This window comes from Rhinoraja longicauda, chromosome 7 (genome assembly GCF_053455715.1).
Source record: "Rhinoraja longicauda isolate Sanriku21f chromosome 7, sRhiLon1.1, whole genome shotgun sequence".
In the NCBI taxonomy this organism is placed as follows: Eukaryota; Metazoa; Chordata; class Chondrichthyes; order Rajiformes; family Arhynchobatidae; genus Rhinoraja; species Rhinoraja longicauda.
The window spans coordinates 49464838-49484596 of record NC_135959.1 but is presented as its reverse complement, the minus strand read 5'-3'; the positions used below and the strand labels follow the sequence as shown (position 1 = coordinate 49484596).

General features: G+C 39.5%; 1 protein-coding gene across 2 annotated transcripts in view; it reads left to right on the top strand.

Annotated features, from left to right (window-relative positions):
- The window catches only part of dync2h1 (dynein cytoplasmic 2 heavy chain 1), a 310791-nt gene that overhangs the window by 203596 nt on the left and 87436 nt on the right, over window positions 1–19759 (top strand). For both annotated transcript variants that reach the window (XM_078402527.1, XM_078402526.1), the window contains exons 77-82: window positions 2433–2593; window positions 4156–4281; window positions 12314–12424; window positions 13122–13277; window positions 14547–14622; window positions 17739–17950. In XM_078402527.1, the coding sequence (XP_078258653.1) occupies window positions 2433–2593; window positions 4156–4281; window positions 12314–12424; window positions 13122–13277; window positions 14547–14622; window positions 17739–17950 (842 nt within the window). The remainder of the gene's footprint in view (window positions 1–2432; window positions 2594–4155; window positions 4282–12313; window positions 12425–13121; window positions 13278–14546; window positions 14623–17738; window positions 17951–19759) is intronic.

Genomic DNA, 19759 nt, shown 5'->3' with positions numbered 1-19759 from the left:
TTAAGTACATCAACAGTGAAACTAAACGCTTTCAAACATTTGTAGCAAACATCTTTTGTAAGGGATGCTACTGATGTATCACAATGGAGATATGTTAGTACAAAGGAAAATCCTGCAGATAAAGCATCTAGAGGACTAACAGCAGACTGCTTTTTCAGCTGCAAAAGATGGATCAAAGGACCAGAATTTCTCTGTAAACCAGACAAAGAATGGCCAAAACCTAATTTGGAATCTGCAATCTCTGCTAATGATCCAGAAATCAAGCAAGATATTACAATGAACGTCACTGTCAAAGATCCATTGAACTCCACGAACTCTCTGATCACCTATTTCTCATCGTGGAGGAATCTGAAGACTGCCGTAGCTTGGATTCCTAAAGTAAAGACAATATTCTTGCAGCTGACTCGAAAGAGAAAGGAAATTCAGACTGCTGTGAGTAGCTTTATAAAAGACCCTGGCAAACTGAAAGAAAAGGTTGAAAATGAGATGCAAGCCTTGAAAGCAACACTCTGCGGACAATGTTTAAGTCCTGAAGATCTTTCCCAAGCAGAAAGCACAATCATCTCTTATAGTCAAAGACAAAAATTTGAAGGAGAACTATCAGGACTAGAAGCTGGTGGTAATACCATCAAAAGAAGCAGTCATTTGTACAAACTGGATCCGGTGCTGAATGATGGACGTATGAGAATAGGCGGTCGCCTGAATAGACTAGCGATGCCTGAAGAGGCTAATTATCTTATTATTCTCTCGAAGGACCTTCACATTTCACATATCAACACTACTGTGACGACATATCCATGACGGTCATGGAGAAAAAATCATATGCTGTCTCGTCTCTGTAAAAGATACTGGATTATCAAAGCTAACTCCGCTGTAAGAAAAATCATACAGATTGCGTTGTGTGTAAATGACAGCGGGGAAGAGTTGGAGAACAAAAATGGCAGATTTGCCCCTGGTGAGAATTCTACCAGACAAGCCTCCATTTACAGATGTAGTAGACTACTTCGGTCCTATAGAGATCAAAAGAGGACAATGTTTTGTAAAAAGGTATGGTGATTTTCACCTGCATGGCTAGCAGGGCAGTACATCTTGAAGTTGCATATACACTTGACACAGACTCCTGCATCAATGCATTACGAAGATTCATTTGTCTACGAGGTCAAGTTTCATCTTTAAGATCAGACCATGGCACAAATTTTATCGGAGCGGAAAGAGAATTGCGACAAGCATTCAATAGCTTGAATCAGGACACGATCCAGGATGCTATGTTTCAGCGAGGGATAAGGTGGTACTTTAACCCTCCAGCAGGATCCCATCACGGCAGTGTTTGGGAACGATTGATCCGCATGGTTACAAATGTGCTGCACTCTGTTCTTAGCAAACAAGTTCTGGACGATGAAGGATTGCAAACTTTAATTTGTGAAGTTGAAGCAATTTTAAATGAAAGACCCATTACCAAGAATTCTGATGATCCAATGGACCTGGAAGCACTCACACCAAACTATCTTCTTCAGATGAAAGCCAAGCCTATACTACCACCTGGGCTCTTTGTAAAGGAAGATTTAAACATCAGACATATATGGAGACAGGTACAATATATGGCGGATCCCTTTTGGAAATGGTGGATGCGAGAATACTTGCCTCTGATCCAAGAATGACAACGGTGGTCAAAGGTGAAAAGAAGCTTGGTAATTGTTTTGTTGTATACGTAGAACAATTAGGGGCCGGTGTGTAGGAGCCATTTGTGTTTGTGCTGGTTGTTTTAGCATATTATATTATTTTGTCTAGATATCTTGCTGTATTATTTTGGACTCTTGGAGGCTGTCGTGAGATGAATACATATCTGGGCATAATGGACTGGGAGGAGCCTAATTAAGGAGTACATCTGGAGATGCAGAGACGGGAGGGGTCAAACACAGGGAGTATGGCAAGATATAGTTCTTACCAGTCCTGCGATGAGAGAAAAGTTTGGAGAGATACAGATCTGTTCGTATTATTACTACAATAAACGACTAATTAAACGGAAACGTCTTTAAGATCTCTCTGTTGGGGCTCTGCGTCAAGATCGATCACTCCTACTCTCTGTGAAGTAAGGCAATCGGTAAGGACTGAAGTTGCCATTACACTGTATATGGAACTTGTCGACCATTATTATTTATTTTAAAAGTCATCTACTCTGACAGAGGTGGCATGCTAACTCTAAGATGATAGATATTTTCACAAAATTAAGAAGCTTATGGAGTTTCACAATTAAACAAAAAATGTCTTGATCTGTGGCAGTGAAATTCTGTGTATGTAAGCCATTGTCATATTTTTTTACCTTTTCATTGTGTTATTTTTGCAGATACATTTTTAATTTATTTTGTTCTGATTTCACTAACTTGTCTATTTTTACCTTGTGAATAATTCAACAAAATTTGCATTCATTTCAGGAATGAAGGAATTGTCCCCACCACTTTTAAATCTGAAACGTGTTTTAAATGAGACACTGGCAACTGAGCCGGTTCTCATTATTATATCACCTGGTGCTGACCCATCCCAAGAACTTCAAGAGCTGGCCAGCGAAACAATTGGCAGAGAAAACTTTCACGAGGTACAGAAGTCTATTCAAAAAGTCTATAGGTGATAACTAGGGTGAGAGGAGGTGAATATCAGATAGATATCAGAGTGTATGGACTTATTGGATATGTAGTTTGTACCTCTTCAATTTAGTATGCTGCTTTTATTGTTAACAATGTAGTATCTTCCACTTTGAAGAAACAAAATACTTATTGCAGAGAAGGACACAAAGTGCTAGAGTAATTCAGCGAGTCAGGCAGCATCTCTGGAGAACATGGAGAGGTGACATTTTGGGTCGGGACCATTCTCCAGACAGAAAAAGGTCCTAACCCGAAACGTAACCTCTCTATGTTCTCCAGCGATGCTGCCTGACCCGTTGAGTTACTCCAACACTTTGTGTCCTTTTGTGTAAATCAGTATTAGCAGTTTCTTGTTTCTACATACTGAAGTAAGGTCCAAAAAGCAACTCTGAGATCTCGTGTGGTCCACTTTAATTCTCCGTCCCTTCTCTTACTACCTCTCTGTCTTTAGCTTCTTACACTGTTCCAACAGAGCTCAATGAGTCGGATCTCATCGTCTGGCTAAGCATGTTACAGTCCTCAGGACATTGAATTCAATGACCAGATGACCATCTGCTGGGAGTCCACAACTACACTGCTAGTTGTTTAAATTTTTTAATCTCCAGTGTTTACTTATTTACATTACAAAAGGTCCATAGTGGCCATCAGCACAACAATCCCATCAGTTCAATAGCCCATCTCCACATTTCCTTATATTACTGTATTTGGTTTTACAAGCCCATCAATTTCCCTTTGCATGTAAAACAAAGTTGTATTGCTACTTTAATACACTAAAGGGTAAGTTACAATTACCAACTAGCCTAACAGCAACTCTTTGGAGTGTGGAAGGAACCCAGAACACCTAGCTGAAACCCACATGGTCACAGTGAGAACACAAAAGTCCAAACAGACAGCATTGGAGGTCAGATCAAACTCAGGTTACTGGATTAACAGTAACCTGTAATGCTGTGCCACAGTGTTACTACTCCCTGTACTCTTGGAATTCAAAATGTTTCAGAAATGTTTAATATAAATTCGCTGGTTACTACGTAGCTATCTGTTTGGTATCTTTTGTTAGAGAATCTATTTAGCCTCACATGCTTTCAACTTTTTTTAATGAAATGTCATTTTATTTGAAGGAGCGCAATCTTGAAAAAGCACAGGCACAATTAGTTAAATTCTTGGATAAAGACTTATGTTAACAAGCTGGGGTTGAAACCCAAATAATGCCAGACATGATGATGTAAAAGTTTGGACTACAAATATTTAAAACTTGCATTAAATATAAAATGCCTAAATTATTTGACAATAAGATTTAACTAAATTGAGCCTATTATAAATCTTCAATTAAAACCAGAAATATTGTTTCATTGCTGTGTATTAAGTACATCAGCTTTATTGTGTCAGCTGAGTTTTAATATGTGATACCACAGATGTTCGGTTCTTTTTATGTTTAACCAGTGACTCATGATCAGTAAATATTTACCATTACAAATGTGTTAGTTGAGGCAAACAATTTTGTTTGTACCATCTGCAGGTGGCAATGGGCCAGGGTCAAGCTGATATAGCCATCCAAACTCTAAAGGAATGTGCACGCAATGGGGAATGGTTGTGTTTAAAGAACTTGCATCTGGTTATACTTTGGTTGCCAATTTTAGAAAAGGTAAGAAAGAGCATTGTTTCAAGCTCATGTGGAGACGTAGTTAGAATTTTATACTTTTAAAGCTCTGCCAATGTCTGTGTATTACGTTTCTCGACTCTGTTAAAACATTCACCAGATAAATTTCATGCAGGTTATTTCCTTTGGATTTGACTGTTCATGGCCATTTTTCAAAGCATTATCCAAAAAAAAACTCGTGATCAAAGCAACAATCACAGTTGGAATGTCAAATATTCTTACACTGGAATTAAACTGGCATTTGTTTAATTATTTTCTTCAACTACAAATTTCTGACCCACTGGTAATGAATCGCAGTAAAATATTTCTTTAAATTTTGGAAATGTTATGAAACGAAAGTATTATGCAGTTAACAGCTGAACAATCAAATTGGCTGTCAAAATGCATAAAATGGTTGACAAATGCTAATAAACTTATGTGTAGGAAAGAACTGCACATGCTGGTTTAAATCGAAGGTAGACACAAAACATTGGAGTAACTCAACGGGACAGGCAGCATCTCTGGAGAGAAGGAATGGGTGATGTTTCGGGTTGAGACCCTTCTCCAGCATTTAGTGTCTACCTTTAATAAACTTATGGACAGGCACATAATTGCAAATTCATTTTCTTAATGTCTTCCAACTGAAAAATACAGTTACTGGAAATCTGAAATAAAAACAAAAATGATAGAAATGCTCATCGAGTCAGGCAACATCCTTAGAGAGAGAGGCTAAGCTAATGATTCAGGTTAATGAACTTTCATCAGAGATTTTTCTAGCTTCTTTCTGCTTGCTACCATTCTCATACATGTTTACAGTTGCAAGTAGGTTTGCTTGACAGTTATATTTTACTAATGGGGAAAGTCAATTATCATTTAACCATTGTATCAGCTGACAAAAACATTGACATGAGGATGGTTTGAGCTACCGACCAAGTAAATTCCATTCTTTTGGCAACAAGCTCAGTTTATTTGAGAATATCAACTCTGTTCCCTTTGCCACAGATGCTGCCTGACCTGTTGAGTGTTTCCAGTGTTTTTTTTGTTTTCTTGAATGAATGAATGAATGTTTATTGGCCAAGTATGCATATACAAGGAATGTGCCTTGGTGCTCCGCTCACAAATAACACACAAATATACAGTTAACAATTAAGAATAAAGCATAAACACATCAAAATAATAAGGATACACCATTACAGTCTAAACATGTGGGTGAAAATAAACCAGAGCAAAAAAGAGACTACAGACTTTGGTTATTGAAGTAGAACTATCACTCATGGAAAAAAGCTGTTTTTATGTCTGGCTGTGGCTGCTTTGACAGTCCATAGTCGCCTTTCAGAGGGAAGTGCTTCAAAGCGTTTGTGGCCAGGATGAGAGGGGTCAGAGATGATCTTGCCCGCTCGCTTCCTGGCCGTTGCAGTGTACAATTTGTCAATGGGGGGAAGGTTGCAGCCAACAACCTTCTCAGCTGTGCGAACGTTCCGTTGCAGCCTCCAGATGTCGTGCTTGGTGGCTGAGCCAAACCAGACCATGATGGAGAAGGTGAGGACGGACTCAATGATAGCAGTATAGAATTGGACCATCATTGCCTGTGGCAGATGTGTTTCTTCAGTTGCCGCAGGAAGTACATCCTCTGTTGGGCCTTTTTGACTGTGGAGTCGATGGTGGCCCCCCATTTAAGGTCCCTGGAGATGATGGTTCCAAGGAACTTAAATGGCTCCACAGATGTGACTTTGGTGTTGTTGATGGTGAGTGGGGGGGGGGGGGGGGGGGGGAATCTCTTTGAAAGTCTACAATTAGTTCCACTGTCTTGAGAGCATTGAGCTCCAGGTTGTGCAACACTGGATGCACTGGAAACATTCACAACAGCCAATTACATTTGCACCTGGATTGATCAGTTTAATGGAATACAAATAGAAAACCTCTGTTTAAACCTTGCTGCAGTTTGATTTCAAAATATTGATCATATCAATGGTACTATATTCACACCGTCATTGCAAACCCTTGATAAAGGACAGGGATATTATTGAACTGAAACAATAAAATTTAAAAAGAGGAGGAGAGGGAGATGAGATGTGAACGATCAGAGGAGGAGGGGAGGTTGAAAGATGAAGGGGAATGAGGGATAATTAAATGAAAGAGAAAACCTCGTGTGCATGGAAAAGTTTTTCTTTCTTCTTCTCTGATACTCTCAACTGATAAGAAAGACTATTAATGTTGGCACGAGAGACTGCAAATGGATGCATATGTGGAATCTAATGAGGAAGGAAGATGGGGAGTAAAATTAGAACCACAGGGAAGGATAGTGGGTGGGAGGGTATAGTGGGGTGGGGTGGGGAATGAGGGCATGAAGAAGTACCTTTTATGAAAATAGAGGACAGAGTAGGGTGGGGGGGAGGGGGGGGGGAGATGAGCGGATGGAGGTGGGGAAAGGACCTGGGTGATGGGGACAGGGGGAATGGAAAGAAAGGTGTGCATGCAGGGGTAGAGGGAAATAGGAATGATAAGAAGGAGGTGGGTTTATCTGAAATTGGAGAATTCAATGTTCATGCCATTGGGTTATAGGCTACCCAAGAGAATGAGGTGTCCAGGTTGAGTGTGGACTCATTCTGACAGTGGAGGAGGATGAGGATAGAAAAGTCATTATGCGAAAGGGAAGGTGAACTAAGATGGCTAGCAATTAGGTGTTCCAGTAGGCCCCACGTGGGACTAGTGGAATGGTCGCCTAGTCTACTCTGGGTCTCACCAAGGTAGAGTTAGCCACATTGACAGCACAAGATGCAAAAAACAACGTTGGAGGATATGCAAGTAAACTGCTTTCTCACCTGGAAGGGCCTCCGGGTCCCCAGAATGGAGGTTAGAGAGAAGGAAGAAGGACAGATGTTGAAATATCGTTGTTTTTTTTGTCCATAATATTTAAGTACAAATCCTAATCATCCGTCATTGAGAAAATTACCATACTGTTGGGAATACCTAATAACCTTAATAATGTTTTAAAATTTTTTAAAGAGCAACATGTTTCACAAGGGATGGCCATACTTGACCACTCCAATTGAATTATTTGAACTTAATATGGAGGATTGATAAATGAATTGTAGTAAATTTAACAGGTGAAGGTTTAACCCCTGGTTTTGAGAGCTGATAGATTTTAAATTAGAGAAAGTGATGATGATTTTAAAGCCAACATTAACCTGCTACCTCATACACTTTTCTTATTTCAAGTCATTAACTGTAATTGCGTGTGGAGAGGTTTTTTATGCATTTTTATATGTTTGATATGACCAAAACGATATGAAATGTGAGATGTTAACTGCATTTGTGTTGTGCAAGTTTTCTGGAGCTCATGAATAAAAGAGTACAAGGGCATCATATGTTGTTGACAGCAGATATGGCTCACACCTTGTTTCCAAATGGGCTGCTTGCTAAGATTCTAGAAAACTAAGACTAAATTAGATTAATTTGATTCAAAATGGTATTCATAATATACAAATCCTTAGCGAAGGCCAGGATGGTTACAGGATGTTCAACATCTCCACAGCTGCTGCAAACATGTCCATTACAGTTGGAATATACACTGACAACTTTGCTCATGCTGTGCAGCCATTCCAAAAATATCCTATTCATTGATAATCCTAAGCATCTGAGTCCAGAACAACATGACATTCACTGACCTGGGTCATCGATATAAGGCCATGGAACTTTTTCAAACGTGGTATTCAGGTTTCTGGAATTTGATTCCTGGAACTGACCAGCTCCTCTTGTCATATGTGAGGGATTCACCACCTCCTGCATTAACAGGTTATCTCTCTGTCATGGAATCATACAGCGCAAAAGCAAGCCCTTTGGCCCCCCTTGTCCATGCTGACCATTGGGTATCCATCTTTACCAATCCCATTTCTCAACACTTGGTCTGTTGCCTTTTTGGCCTTGGTTATGCATGAGCTTGTCGAGATACTTATTAAGTGTTATGCCATAATATAGTGGTGGAGTAGACGATGGGGAAACTGGCCTAATTCTGCTCCTTTGTCTAAAGGTCTTATAAAATGTCTGTACCTCCACCATCCTCTCAGGCAGTGCTTTCCAAACTCCAAACACCCTCAAGGAGAAAGACTTCTCCTTTATGCCCCTTAATTCTCTTACTCCTTACCTTAAATCTGTGCGCTTTGGTTACAGACACCTTTGCAATGGGGCAAGGTTTGCATTGTTTACCCTAGCCATGGCCCTCATAATTGTGTACAGCTCAACCAATCCACTTTCAGCCACCTTTACTCCAAGAAAACAAAATCCAGCGCTTCCTCATAATGGTTCAATGGGGCTTTACTTGTCACATTCGCAACTGCACAGTGAAATTCTTTTTGCATATTTACACATGCAGGCGCCGCCATGTTCTGGCACTATTTCCAAAGTCAAAGGTCCAGTCTGCCCGTGCGCTTGGTCTACTGGAGCGGCACCCGATCCTGGTAAGCCCCAGGCTCCTGCAGGGTCTTCCTCTGTCGCCTTTGACTGGATCGGCCCATAAACCGACATCCCTCTCCATAACTGAGACACTCCCCTGACAACTTCACCCTCTCCAGTGGAATTATTTCCTTTTCATATGGAGGTAACAAAAACTCTACACAGTGTTACAGATGTACCAACGTTTTATAAAGCTCTACTTACTTTTATAAAGCAAACTTCCCTGCTTTTCCCCTCTATCTTCTGTCTGAGGGTTGTTGGTACAGTTAAGGTAAACCATGCACCCCGCACTCACCCATATGGTCTCATCATTTAACCTCCTATGTCAGTGTCATTTTCAGAATGCATGCGCTGGACTTCTGCATATAACATGAATGGATGCAAGAACACTTTTATCAGCAGAGAGTGTTCAAGCCACTCACAAAATTGGGCACTCTGCCAGTTAGTGTTGGCTGTGCATTGGCATTATTATGTTGAGCAGGCTCCATGAATCTGTTATGCTGTTTTTATTGGACCAAATAGATGGAAATTAGTCATGCATCCCAAACCCTGAGCATGCTTTCAAGCGCTATTCAATTTGCCCCAAAACATTTTAATTTCCTGAATAGACTTTATTTAGGTTTTGACCTATTATGGTTGAGAATGCTGCATGTTCATGTTCATTTTGTTGTTGACATTTTAACCTGTTAACACAGAAATATTTTACTTGTTAAATACTATTGCCAGCTGTAAAAAAAACTATGATTGACCATGAGAAAATAACATAATCAATGGATATTTTATATTTAGAAACAAGGAACTGCAGATACTGGTTTAATAAAGAAGACACAAAGTGCTGGAGTAACTCAGCGGGCCAGGCAGCATCTCTGGAGAACAAAACATCACCGAACCACGTTCTCCAGAGATGCTGCCTGACCCTCCGAGTTACTTTTTGTCTTGTGATATTTTAAATTTATTGCTTGTATCCTTCCTAACTTTGTTTCATGGCTGTAAAATGCTGTTGCTTGCGCAAATAAGTAGAACCTAGTTATAAGTTTGTGCCTCCCTGGAGAGAGTGTTTTGAAACACCTAATCAGATATATCCCAATAAAGTTAATAAGGTCTAATTAGCACCAAAATACAGAAAACGGCAAGCAGTGTATAAATAGGTCAGTTGATTCTGTTTATTTGAGCACTTCATTTATGGTTTTCTTTTCATTAATGATATACAAAAATTACCAAGACCAAAGGTTAATGTGCAATACAGACACATTAATATTTATATATTTCAAATAAACGAAATAATTGTAACCAAGCATTCTGAATATTTAAAGGTTGAATGGTGTAAAATGAGAGTAGGCGTGAAACTCCTTAGGGTGATATGAAATCGCTAGGGCGATCAATCTGGAAACAGGATGCTAATTTGCCAATTATCTCAAGCAGTTTGACAAAGTTCTCATCTTTGTTTTCAAATCATTCATGGCCTTGCCCCATCCAATCCATGTAACTAGCTACAATCTTCAGAAATACATTATGCCTCCAGATTTGTTCTTTGGGGCATCTTTGATTTGTGTTATTCCACTGTGTCTCTTAGCCTCTGCTGTGAACAAATCGTTGATCGTGTTTTCTACATTAGAGTGACGGTAGCGGTTCAATAGCATGTCATTGACTAAAGGTCCTAGGGGAATGAATGAAAGCTGTGAAAGACACTATACAATGCCAAGTCTTTATTTTCTTAAATTACAGCTATCCAGGGAAATTGTATTGGACGTTTTATGTGTTCTGCCTGCTTCAAGGATCATATGGGCAATTGTTCCAAATCAAGGCTGCATTTAAATTATGTGATAGTGCTACTTCAAGTTTTTCCTTGAATATTACAAATGTAAGCTAGTCAGCTTTGTCAAAGAAGGTTATCTCAAACTGCATTGTTTTGCATAATTTTGAATGAAAAAGAGATAACTGCATGAAAAGTCTACATATATTTGAGTTATTAGCTTCAAAAGCTTTGGTGCATTAGTGATTACCACATTTATAGCAATGCACGCTTCAGGTTGTTATGACATTGCTGACATGGATCAGAAATGATTTTACTCTCTGAATGTTAAGCTTATTTGAGATCAGAACCATTGTAAGTCATTATTTGATTCCTTGTTCGTCGCCAGGTATTTGATAGACTGAAGCTTATAGGAAGTTTTATCAAGCAAGTGGAAGACACTGAAAACAAAACCCACTCTAACTAGAACTGCAGATTTCATACATCGGTACTTTCGCTAAGCTAGAAATACATTATTGATGCAATTAGTTCAACTGTTTGATTTTAAATCCATTTGAAAACAACATGAAATAAATCTTGTATGTCTGAAATGCTTAGCTGATTTTAAATTGCTATCCAACTATTCTCAAATGATAAACAGATGGCTAATAGTTGAAATTGGTCAATTGTACATGGGGCCCAATTTTTGGTATAGACTTACTTCATAGTTAAATCCTGGAATAAGAGGTCTACATTAACCCAATTTCACAACCAACAAAGACGTTCAAAGGATTTAGTTGTTTAATGGTGTTCAGTGGATGTCCTTTATTTGATAAAATGCTACCAATAATTGTCATATAATTGAAATATATATTAAAGTTTATTATAGATTTTAAATCAAAGAACTCAACAATGTATTTCTTAATTTAGAGAATATTATTTATTCAAAGGTTAAACATTTGAATGCATTATTTCATTATTTTAATTAAAATATGTCAATGTGATTCTTAACCAATATGTTTGCATTATACTGGATCTTAGAGATGCTTTTGGCCTTCTTTGGAGTAGGGCAGATTTTATTTGCTGTCTAGTAGGCAAAGGTCAGACACAGCCATTTAAATAAATCATTAGATTTTCCTATTATCATATCATATCATATCATATATATACAGCCGGAAACAGGCCTTTTCGGCCCTCCAAGTCCGTGCCGCCCAGTGATCCCCGCACATTAACACTATCCTACACCCACTAGGGACAATTTAAATTTTTTTTTTTTTTTTTTACATTTACCCAGCCAATTAACCTACATACCTGTACGTCTTTGGAGTGTGGGAGGAAACCGAAGATCTCGGAGAAAACCCACGCAGGTCACGGGGAGAACGTACAAACTCCTTACAGTGCAGCACCCGTAGTCAGGATCGAACCTGAGTCTCCGGCGCTGCATTCGCTGTAAAGCAGCAACTCTACCGCTGCGCTACCGTGCCGCCTTGACTTGATAAACCAAGTCTGAGGTTATGACTATATTTTCTTTAGTGCTCGCATGGGGTAAATCTTTCACAAAGAATACATGGTCAGTGGTATCACTGGGCAGAACTTGTGAAAAGTTGATGTTTTCCAGGAAGAATTTCTTTGCAGAAGCCTAATGTTAGTCAGTTGAGTAGTAAACTGACAATCTCTGAGGACCTCTTCCTTCTTAAGAAATCTTTTTAAAATAAATAATTGTATGACTTATAAATGTTATTGTGAAATTGCTAGCTTTCTGTTCTGTGGTATTGCATTGCAAAATTCATGTTATGTGTAAATCAAGAATAAAGATTGCAATTTTTCAGAAAGCTAACTTACACTTTTCTTTAGGACTTGAATAGACTTGAACCTCATACAAATTTCCGTCTTTGGCTTACTGCTGAAAGTCATCCAAAGTTTACTCCAATATTACTTCAGTCTAGTCTGAAAATAACATATGAGGTATGTGATCAGTAACTGATTGATGTGAAAGAGTAATATTGAATGCCAAGCTTGTTTGGACAAATATAAGGATCTTACTTGTTCTCCATCTTATCTGGATGATAATAATATGTTTAATTTAGAGATACAGTGTGGAAACTGGCCCTTCGGCCCACGTGTCCATGCTGACCAACGATCACCCGTACACTAGTTCTATGTTTTTCTAGTTTCGCATCTAACACACTAGGGGAAATTTACAGAAGTCAATTAACCTACAAACCTGCACGTCTTTGGAAATTGGTGCACCTGGAGAAAACCCACGCAGTCACAGGGAGGATGAACATTCTCTGAGTGAAAAAACTCTTCCTCTGTTCCCTTATCCCTACCATAACCTCCCATCCCCAACCTTAAACCTGTGCATTGTTGTTTTATCCACGCCTGATACGAGGGAAAATTTCTTACTATTTTCTTCCCTCACAATGTTATATACCTTAAATTAGATACACATTCAGCCTTCAGCACTTCAATAAAAAAAATCCAACCTATCCTTTAATAACTGAAGTGCTCCATCTCAGGCAACATCCCGGTGAATATTCTCTGTGGCCTCTGCAAACATGCACCCCTCTTGGAAGATGTATAATTATGAAGCAGTATCTTGGTTGCCTTTTTAAGATTCTATTCTTTATATGTGCTCAGTGCTTTTTCTTTCATCCAACAGGCACCACCAGGTTTGAAGAAGAACCTGATGAGGACATACGAGTCCTGGACATCAGAGCAAATCGCTAGGAAAGGTGTACTAGAACGAGCACAGTCACTCTTCAGTTTGGCCTGGTTCCATGCTGTTTGTCAGGAGAGGAGAAACTACATTCCTCAAGTATGCTATTTAGTTTCAAGCAAATATTTATAGGTGTTTAAATTTTAATCACCTTTAACATGGGATACAGCTGTAAATGGTTTAAAGTAAATATGTAGTTTTTATCATATTTAAGTTCATTTTCCAATATTTTGAAGTGTTTAATTTAGTTCTTTAGAGACACAGAGATACAGTGCAGAAACAGGACCTTGGCCCACCTAGTCCGCGCCGACCAGTGATTCCCGTACATTAACACTATGTAACGCACACTATCATTTACATTTATACTAAGCCAATTAACCTTTGGAATGTGGGAAGAAACCGGAGCACCCGGAGAAAACCCAAGCGATCACAGGGAGATGGTACAAACTCCATACAGACAGCACCCGTAGTCATGGTCGAACCCGTGTCTCTGGCACTGTAAAGCAGCAACTCTACCGCTGTGCCACCGTGCTGCCCTTATATTAGAGTTAGAGGATGAGAGGATTCCATTGCAGTTTTTAAGAGTCATAGCTTTTTACATGAGATTTTAGGCAGGTTAATTACTTAATGAGCAATAACAGAAGAGAACCAAAACCTTAAAGAAAAGGATAGATTTTTGAGCAAGTTTTAATCATATAGCACTAAAATAAAGCAGCATGTTGTCATTGCTAGACTATACAAGTGTAAAAACATGCACAGGGAAAGTATGAAAAAACAGAAATGCATTTTTTGAAACAGAACAATGGTAATTCGAATATCACTGCACCTTAATTGGTACACATGACAATAAAAGACCTTTGAAACCGATTTTACAGATTGTGCTTCTGTAAAAAAAATATCACTACTTGATACTTTTTCGCATCTTATGGTAATTATTAAATTGATAATATATGTTGACAGGAACACTGACAAGAAGGTAGTACTATTATTTCTGTTTGGCTTTTAAACAATTAAATAGCTTCCGTATTTTTTTAAATGGTATCTTCTGTCTACTTTACTAAATTCATGTTTTATACAGTACTCAAATAAGTCATAATTTGACACAAAATGATTGGGTAAATCAGCGGGACAGGCAGCATCTCTGAAGAGAAGGAATAAGTGATATTTTAGGTTGAGACCCTTCTTCAGACTTCTCTCCAGAGATGCTGCCTGTGTTACTCCAGTATTTTGTGTCTATCTTCGGTGTAAACTGGCATCTGCAGTTCCTTTCTACACATAAGTCATACAGTTTGTTCTGGCAAACCGATGGATGTTTTTTAAATATCAGAACAATTTTTTGATTTGTATTTGCTTATCTTCCTATTTAAGGGTTGGACCAAATTTTATGAATTTTCTTTGTCGGATCTCCGAGCTGGATTTGAAATAATTGATAGACTTTTTGAAGGTAAGCCAGATTCTCGTGAATCATAATACCTGATATTGTTAACCATTACCTAATGGCCAACTAACAAAGAATAGTTAATTTCGTTTAGGGTTTAGTTCAGATGTTGATGAGTAGCGTATGCAGAAAGTTAGTGTGGTAAAATAGATAAAGTATAAAGTATAATAATAAAAATAGATAAAGTAAAAAATAATGTATAATAACATCCATGTAAACAATTATTATCTTAAAAGTCATATCACCCAAGCAGCTGGATAGGAGCATACCAAAACTTGTGGGTAAGATTACAGGTTTCCTTGTGACACACAGATAAACACGCATGCATGCAAGGAATTGTTCAATCATCCAAAAACATGACTGTCAGTTCATCTTATGGGAGGTCAGTGCTTCTCATTTGTGTGTCACAGATGAGGGTAATACGGCATTGGGTCTTTGATGACACAATCAGACTGGAGATTTAAAGAAAAAACCTGCTGCCTAGTCGAATAATCGTGTTGTCTGCAATTTAAAATTAGTTTTCAAGAAAAACAAAAACCGCTTGAAGAAATTGGCGAAAGTTCTGAGGAAGGGCCACTGACTCGAGATGTTAACTGGTGTCACTATCTACTTCTACTTCCGCATCTACTTAGCATTTTGCAATCTAATTTGTTTCACTGGGGTGTGCTGCTGTTTTCCATTTGCTCTCAGCACCTTTCTTTATTGTTCCTGCTCCTTTATAAACTTATCAGGTATAGGTGAGAGGAAGGAGTTTCAAAGGGGTTTTGAGGGGGAAGTTTTCTACAGAATGAGTGGTTGGTGGCTGGAATTTGTTGCCAGAGGAAGAGGTGAAATGGGATACAATGACTTTGTTTAAGAGAGAGTTGGGCAGGCATTTAGGCTGTGGGCAGCACAGTAGTGCAGCGGTTGAGTTGCTGCCTTCCAGCGCCAGAGACCCAGGTTCGGTTCTGACTACTGGAGCTATCTATATGGAGTTTGTACGTTCTCTCTGACTGCATGGGTTTTCTCCAGGTGCTCTGGTTGCCTCCCACATTCCAAAGGTTGGTAGTTAATTGGCTTCTGTAAATTGTCCCTAGTGTGTGGGATAGAACTAATGTGATCACTGGTCAGCGCGGACTGGGTGGACCGAAGGGCTTGTTTCCCACTGTATTTCTAAACAAAACTAAATTTAAATAGGTAAGGAGTAGAATGACAACTCCATGGCTATCAATAAATACAGCTGTAATTGCAGAGTTAGTAATGAACACAACCCAAAAGAAGTCTGAAATGTTTGCAATTTTAAAACATCCTGAATATTAGTAGTAAATTCTCAGGTTTGTTATAAGATACTATTTCTTATTATTTGTTTATTTTTTCTGCTGATAATTTAAATTAAACTGTGCATCCAAAGTAAATTAACGAACATTTGCAGTGACCATCTGCTAACAACACACTTATTCATGGCCGGCTATGCATGGTTAATCTAGGGGGTGGTTGATAATTGTACTAGCTTGCTGCAGAAATAATTGCCACAACTATATTGTAACGTACATATGTATTGTTGTTTGCATAAATGTTGACATTCAGGAACAGTCAAGGACTCCAGGACCATAAATTTTATTTTCTACTAGGAGAGAGACATATTCCAAATATTATCAGTCTCAGATTTTAACTCTGATTGGATCAGACTGATCATTGGTTTATAAAGTCATAAAGTATGGAAACAAATGTCTTTATTCCACCAACTTCACCCAGAAACATCAAACACCCATGTGCACTAACTCCCATTTTATCCTCCCTATCCACTCCCTTATTTTCCCTGCAGATTTCAGCACTCCCCAGACACTGGGAACAATTGGCAAATTACAGTGGCCAATTAAACTAACAGGAGACACAATGGGAATCTCAATGCTACAGCTGGTAGAGCTGCTGCCTCATTACACCAGGGACCCGTGTTCAATCCTGATCTCAGGTGCTGTCACTTTCTGGTTTCCTCCCACATCACAAAGATTTGCAGGTCTGTAGGTCAACTGGCCACTGTAAATTGCCCCTAGTGTGTAAAGAGTGGATGAGAATGTGGGATAACATAGAACTAACGTGATTGAGTGATCAATGGTCGGCGTGGACTCAATGACCTGAAGGGCCTGTTTCCATGCTGGATCTCTTAAAAAAAGCAACCCACACATCTGGGGATATGAGATGAAACCAGAGCACCTGGAAGTGGTCGCATAGAGTATGTGCAAACCAGCTAGCCCCAGAAGTCAGTATTAAACCAGGGATGCTGGAGCTGTGATGCTGCAGCTCTACCAGCAGTGCCACAATGCTGTATCATTTTGCAAAGTAAGACCAGTAGGATATTTCCAACTCTATTCTGTAAACCTCTAGTGAACTATCCATCTAATCTCTATGGAAAGCCCTACCTGGTAAGTGGGGCAGTACACTGTCAAAGAGCAGATTATATGTTATTGAATTGATGTTGTCATGAAGTGGGTTCAGCAGTGCATTATTGTCTTTCCACTCACTGGTTAGCGCACACAAAAGCTTTTCACTGTACCTCGGTACGCGTGACAATAAACTAAACTGATCTGAGGAAAGGAGTAGGGAGGCTGGTGCAAGAGTATAGCACCACTTGTTTGTGAGGGCTGCAAATGCAGTGCTGCTACTCTTAGCCCATGAAAGAGGGAAAAAAATAAAAGCCTACCTCTCTGGTCAGTTTTTGTCCACTGATTCATTTGCTGAGAAGATGGTGTGACTGGAATCTCACTAGTATTCCCAGTGTAAACATTAACATGAAATTGCAGTGAAGCCTGATGGGCGAATTGGAGACCAATCATCAAAGCAACACATTATACCCTTGCCTGTACGTATCCCATGCTGCTGCTGAAAATAACAGGATAAAGTTACATGTTGCAGGAATGGCAATAGAATTGGGAGGAAGTACAAATTGATGCCCCAATGTCATGTCATCCAATTTTTAGGCAATGTTGAAATCTTAGCTTTATTGTTAATAATATGATATTATTGTGCAGAGTCTAAACATCAACTAAAAAGTAGGAAGGGCTTGAAATATTCTGCAGGTCAGGCAGAGAGAGAGAAAAACATGGTTAATTTTTAATAAGCAGATTTTTTTTTAATGCCCTCAGACACAAAGGATGTTCAATGGGAGTTTGTTCGTGGCCTGTTGAAAAATGCCATCTACGGTGGACGCATTGATAACATATTCGATCTGCGGGTTCTGAATTCGTATCTAGAGCAATTTTTTAACCCCAAAGCAATTGCTGGATCACAATCCAGGAGCAAAAATGTAGCATCATTTCCGTCATCCATCACTGTGCCGAAATCCTGCAGCATTATGGTAAGTGATGTTAATAATTTATGTATATGCAAACTGTGGAAAGTATCCATCTGGCAGGAAATGACATTTTAATTTAATTTTTAAGGTTTCTGTGAGGATGACATTATTTGCCATTGAAGAATTTCTTTTAATAACAAACTTGAAGCTGGCATAATTAAAGAGGGCTCACTTTTTAAAAACATATGCATAAACTGTCATGCTTTGATGGAATGAATTAGAATGTCGCAGTGGGAAATCATATTACGTTGCAGTGTTCAAATATGATCAACCATAGGTCTCGATTTAGGAAACTGATTGCAATTAATGTTAGAATCTGTTTGAAATGTGTTTGATACAGATCATTTTAATGTAACTGCAAATTTCCTTTAGTCTGTTGCACAAACTAAGCTTAACCTCATTTGTTCTTCTCTGGGTAGCTTCCTCCCTTCAGAAGATTTGCAATTCCTAGTGTTGGGGAGAGTTCTGTCTCCATCATTCAGCTAGTTGCTGATCACATTGTCAGACTATTTGCTCAATGTTATGATGAGTCATAAATTTCACCAGCTCAACATGTATAAAAATGATACTTCACCAAATATTCAATTTTTGAGCCACTGCCCAGACTCCATTTCATTCATCTTTTCCACTTGAATCAGGTAATTTGCATTCAAGCAAGTAATATATTTACCAGGCTTCTAAAATTCAGTTCCATTGAAATCACATGCATATGCTAGTATATTATGCTTTTAATTCACCAGCCTGAGGATGAACTTCCACCATTTGCTGTCTTGTTCAAATCTAAGCTAAACTCAAAGGTATTTATTCACAAATTTATTCACAAAAGTTTTAGAGATGCAGCGTGGAAACAGCCCCTTCGGCCCACTGAGCCCGCATCGACCAGCAATCCCCATACACGAGCACTATCTGACTCACTAGGGACAATTTAAAATTTCACTGAAACCAATTAACCTACAAATCTATAAGAAAATAACTGCAGATGCTGGTACAAATCGATTTATTCACAAAATGCTGGAGTAACTCAGCAGGTCAGGCAGCATCTCGGGAGAGAAGGAATGGGTGACGTTTCGGGTCGAGACCCTTCTTCAGACTGATGTCAGGGGGGGCGGGACAAAGGAAGGATATAGGTGGAGACAGGAAGATAGAGGGAGATCTGGGAGGGGAAGAGAGGGACAGAGGAACTATCTAAAGTTGGAGAAGTCGATGTTCATACCACTGGGCTGCAAGCTGCCCAGGCAAAATATGAGGTGCTGTTCCTCCAATTTCCAGTGGGCCTCGCTATGGCACTGGAGGAGGCCCATGACAGAAAGGTCAGACTGGGAATGGGAGGGGGAGTTGAAGTGCTCGGCCACCGGGAGATCAGTTTGGTCAATGCGGACCGAGCGCAGGTGTTGAGCGAAGCGATCGCCGAGCCTGCGCTTGGTTTCGCTGATGTAAATAAGTTGACATCTAGTGCAGCGGATGCAATAGATGAGGTTGGAGGAGGTGCAGGTGAACCTTTGTCTCACCTGGAAAGACGGTTTGGGTCCTTGGATGGAGTTGAGGGGGGAGGTAAAGGGACAGGTGTTGCATCTCGTGCGGTTGCAGGGGCAAGTGCCCGGGGATGGGGTGGTTTGGGTAGGAAGGGACGAGTGGATCAGGGAGTTACGGAGGGAACGGTCTCTGCGGAACGCAGAGAGGGGAGGGAATGGGAAGATATGGCCAGTGGTGGGGTCCCGTTGTAGGTGACGGAAATGTTGGCGGATGATTTGTTGGATCCACTGGCTGGTGGGGTGGAAGGTGAGAACGAGGGGGATTCCGTCCTTGTTGTGA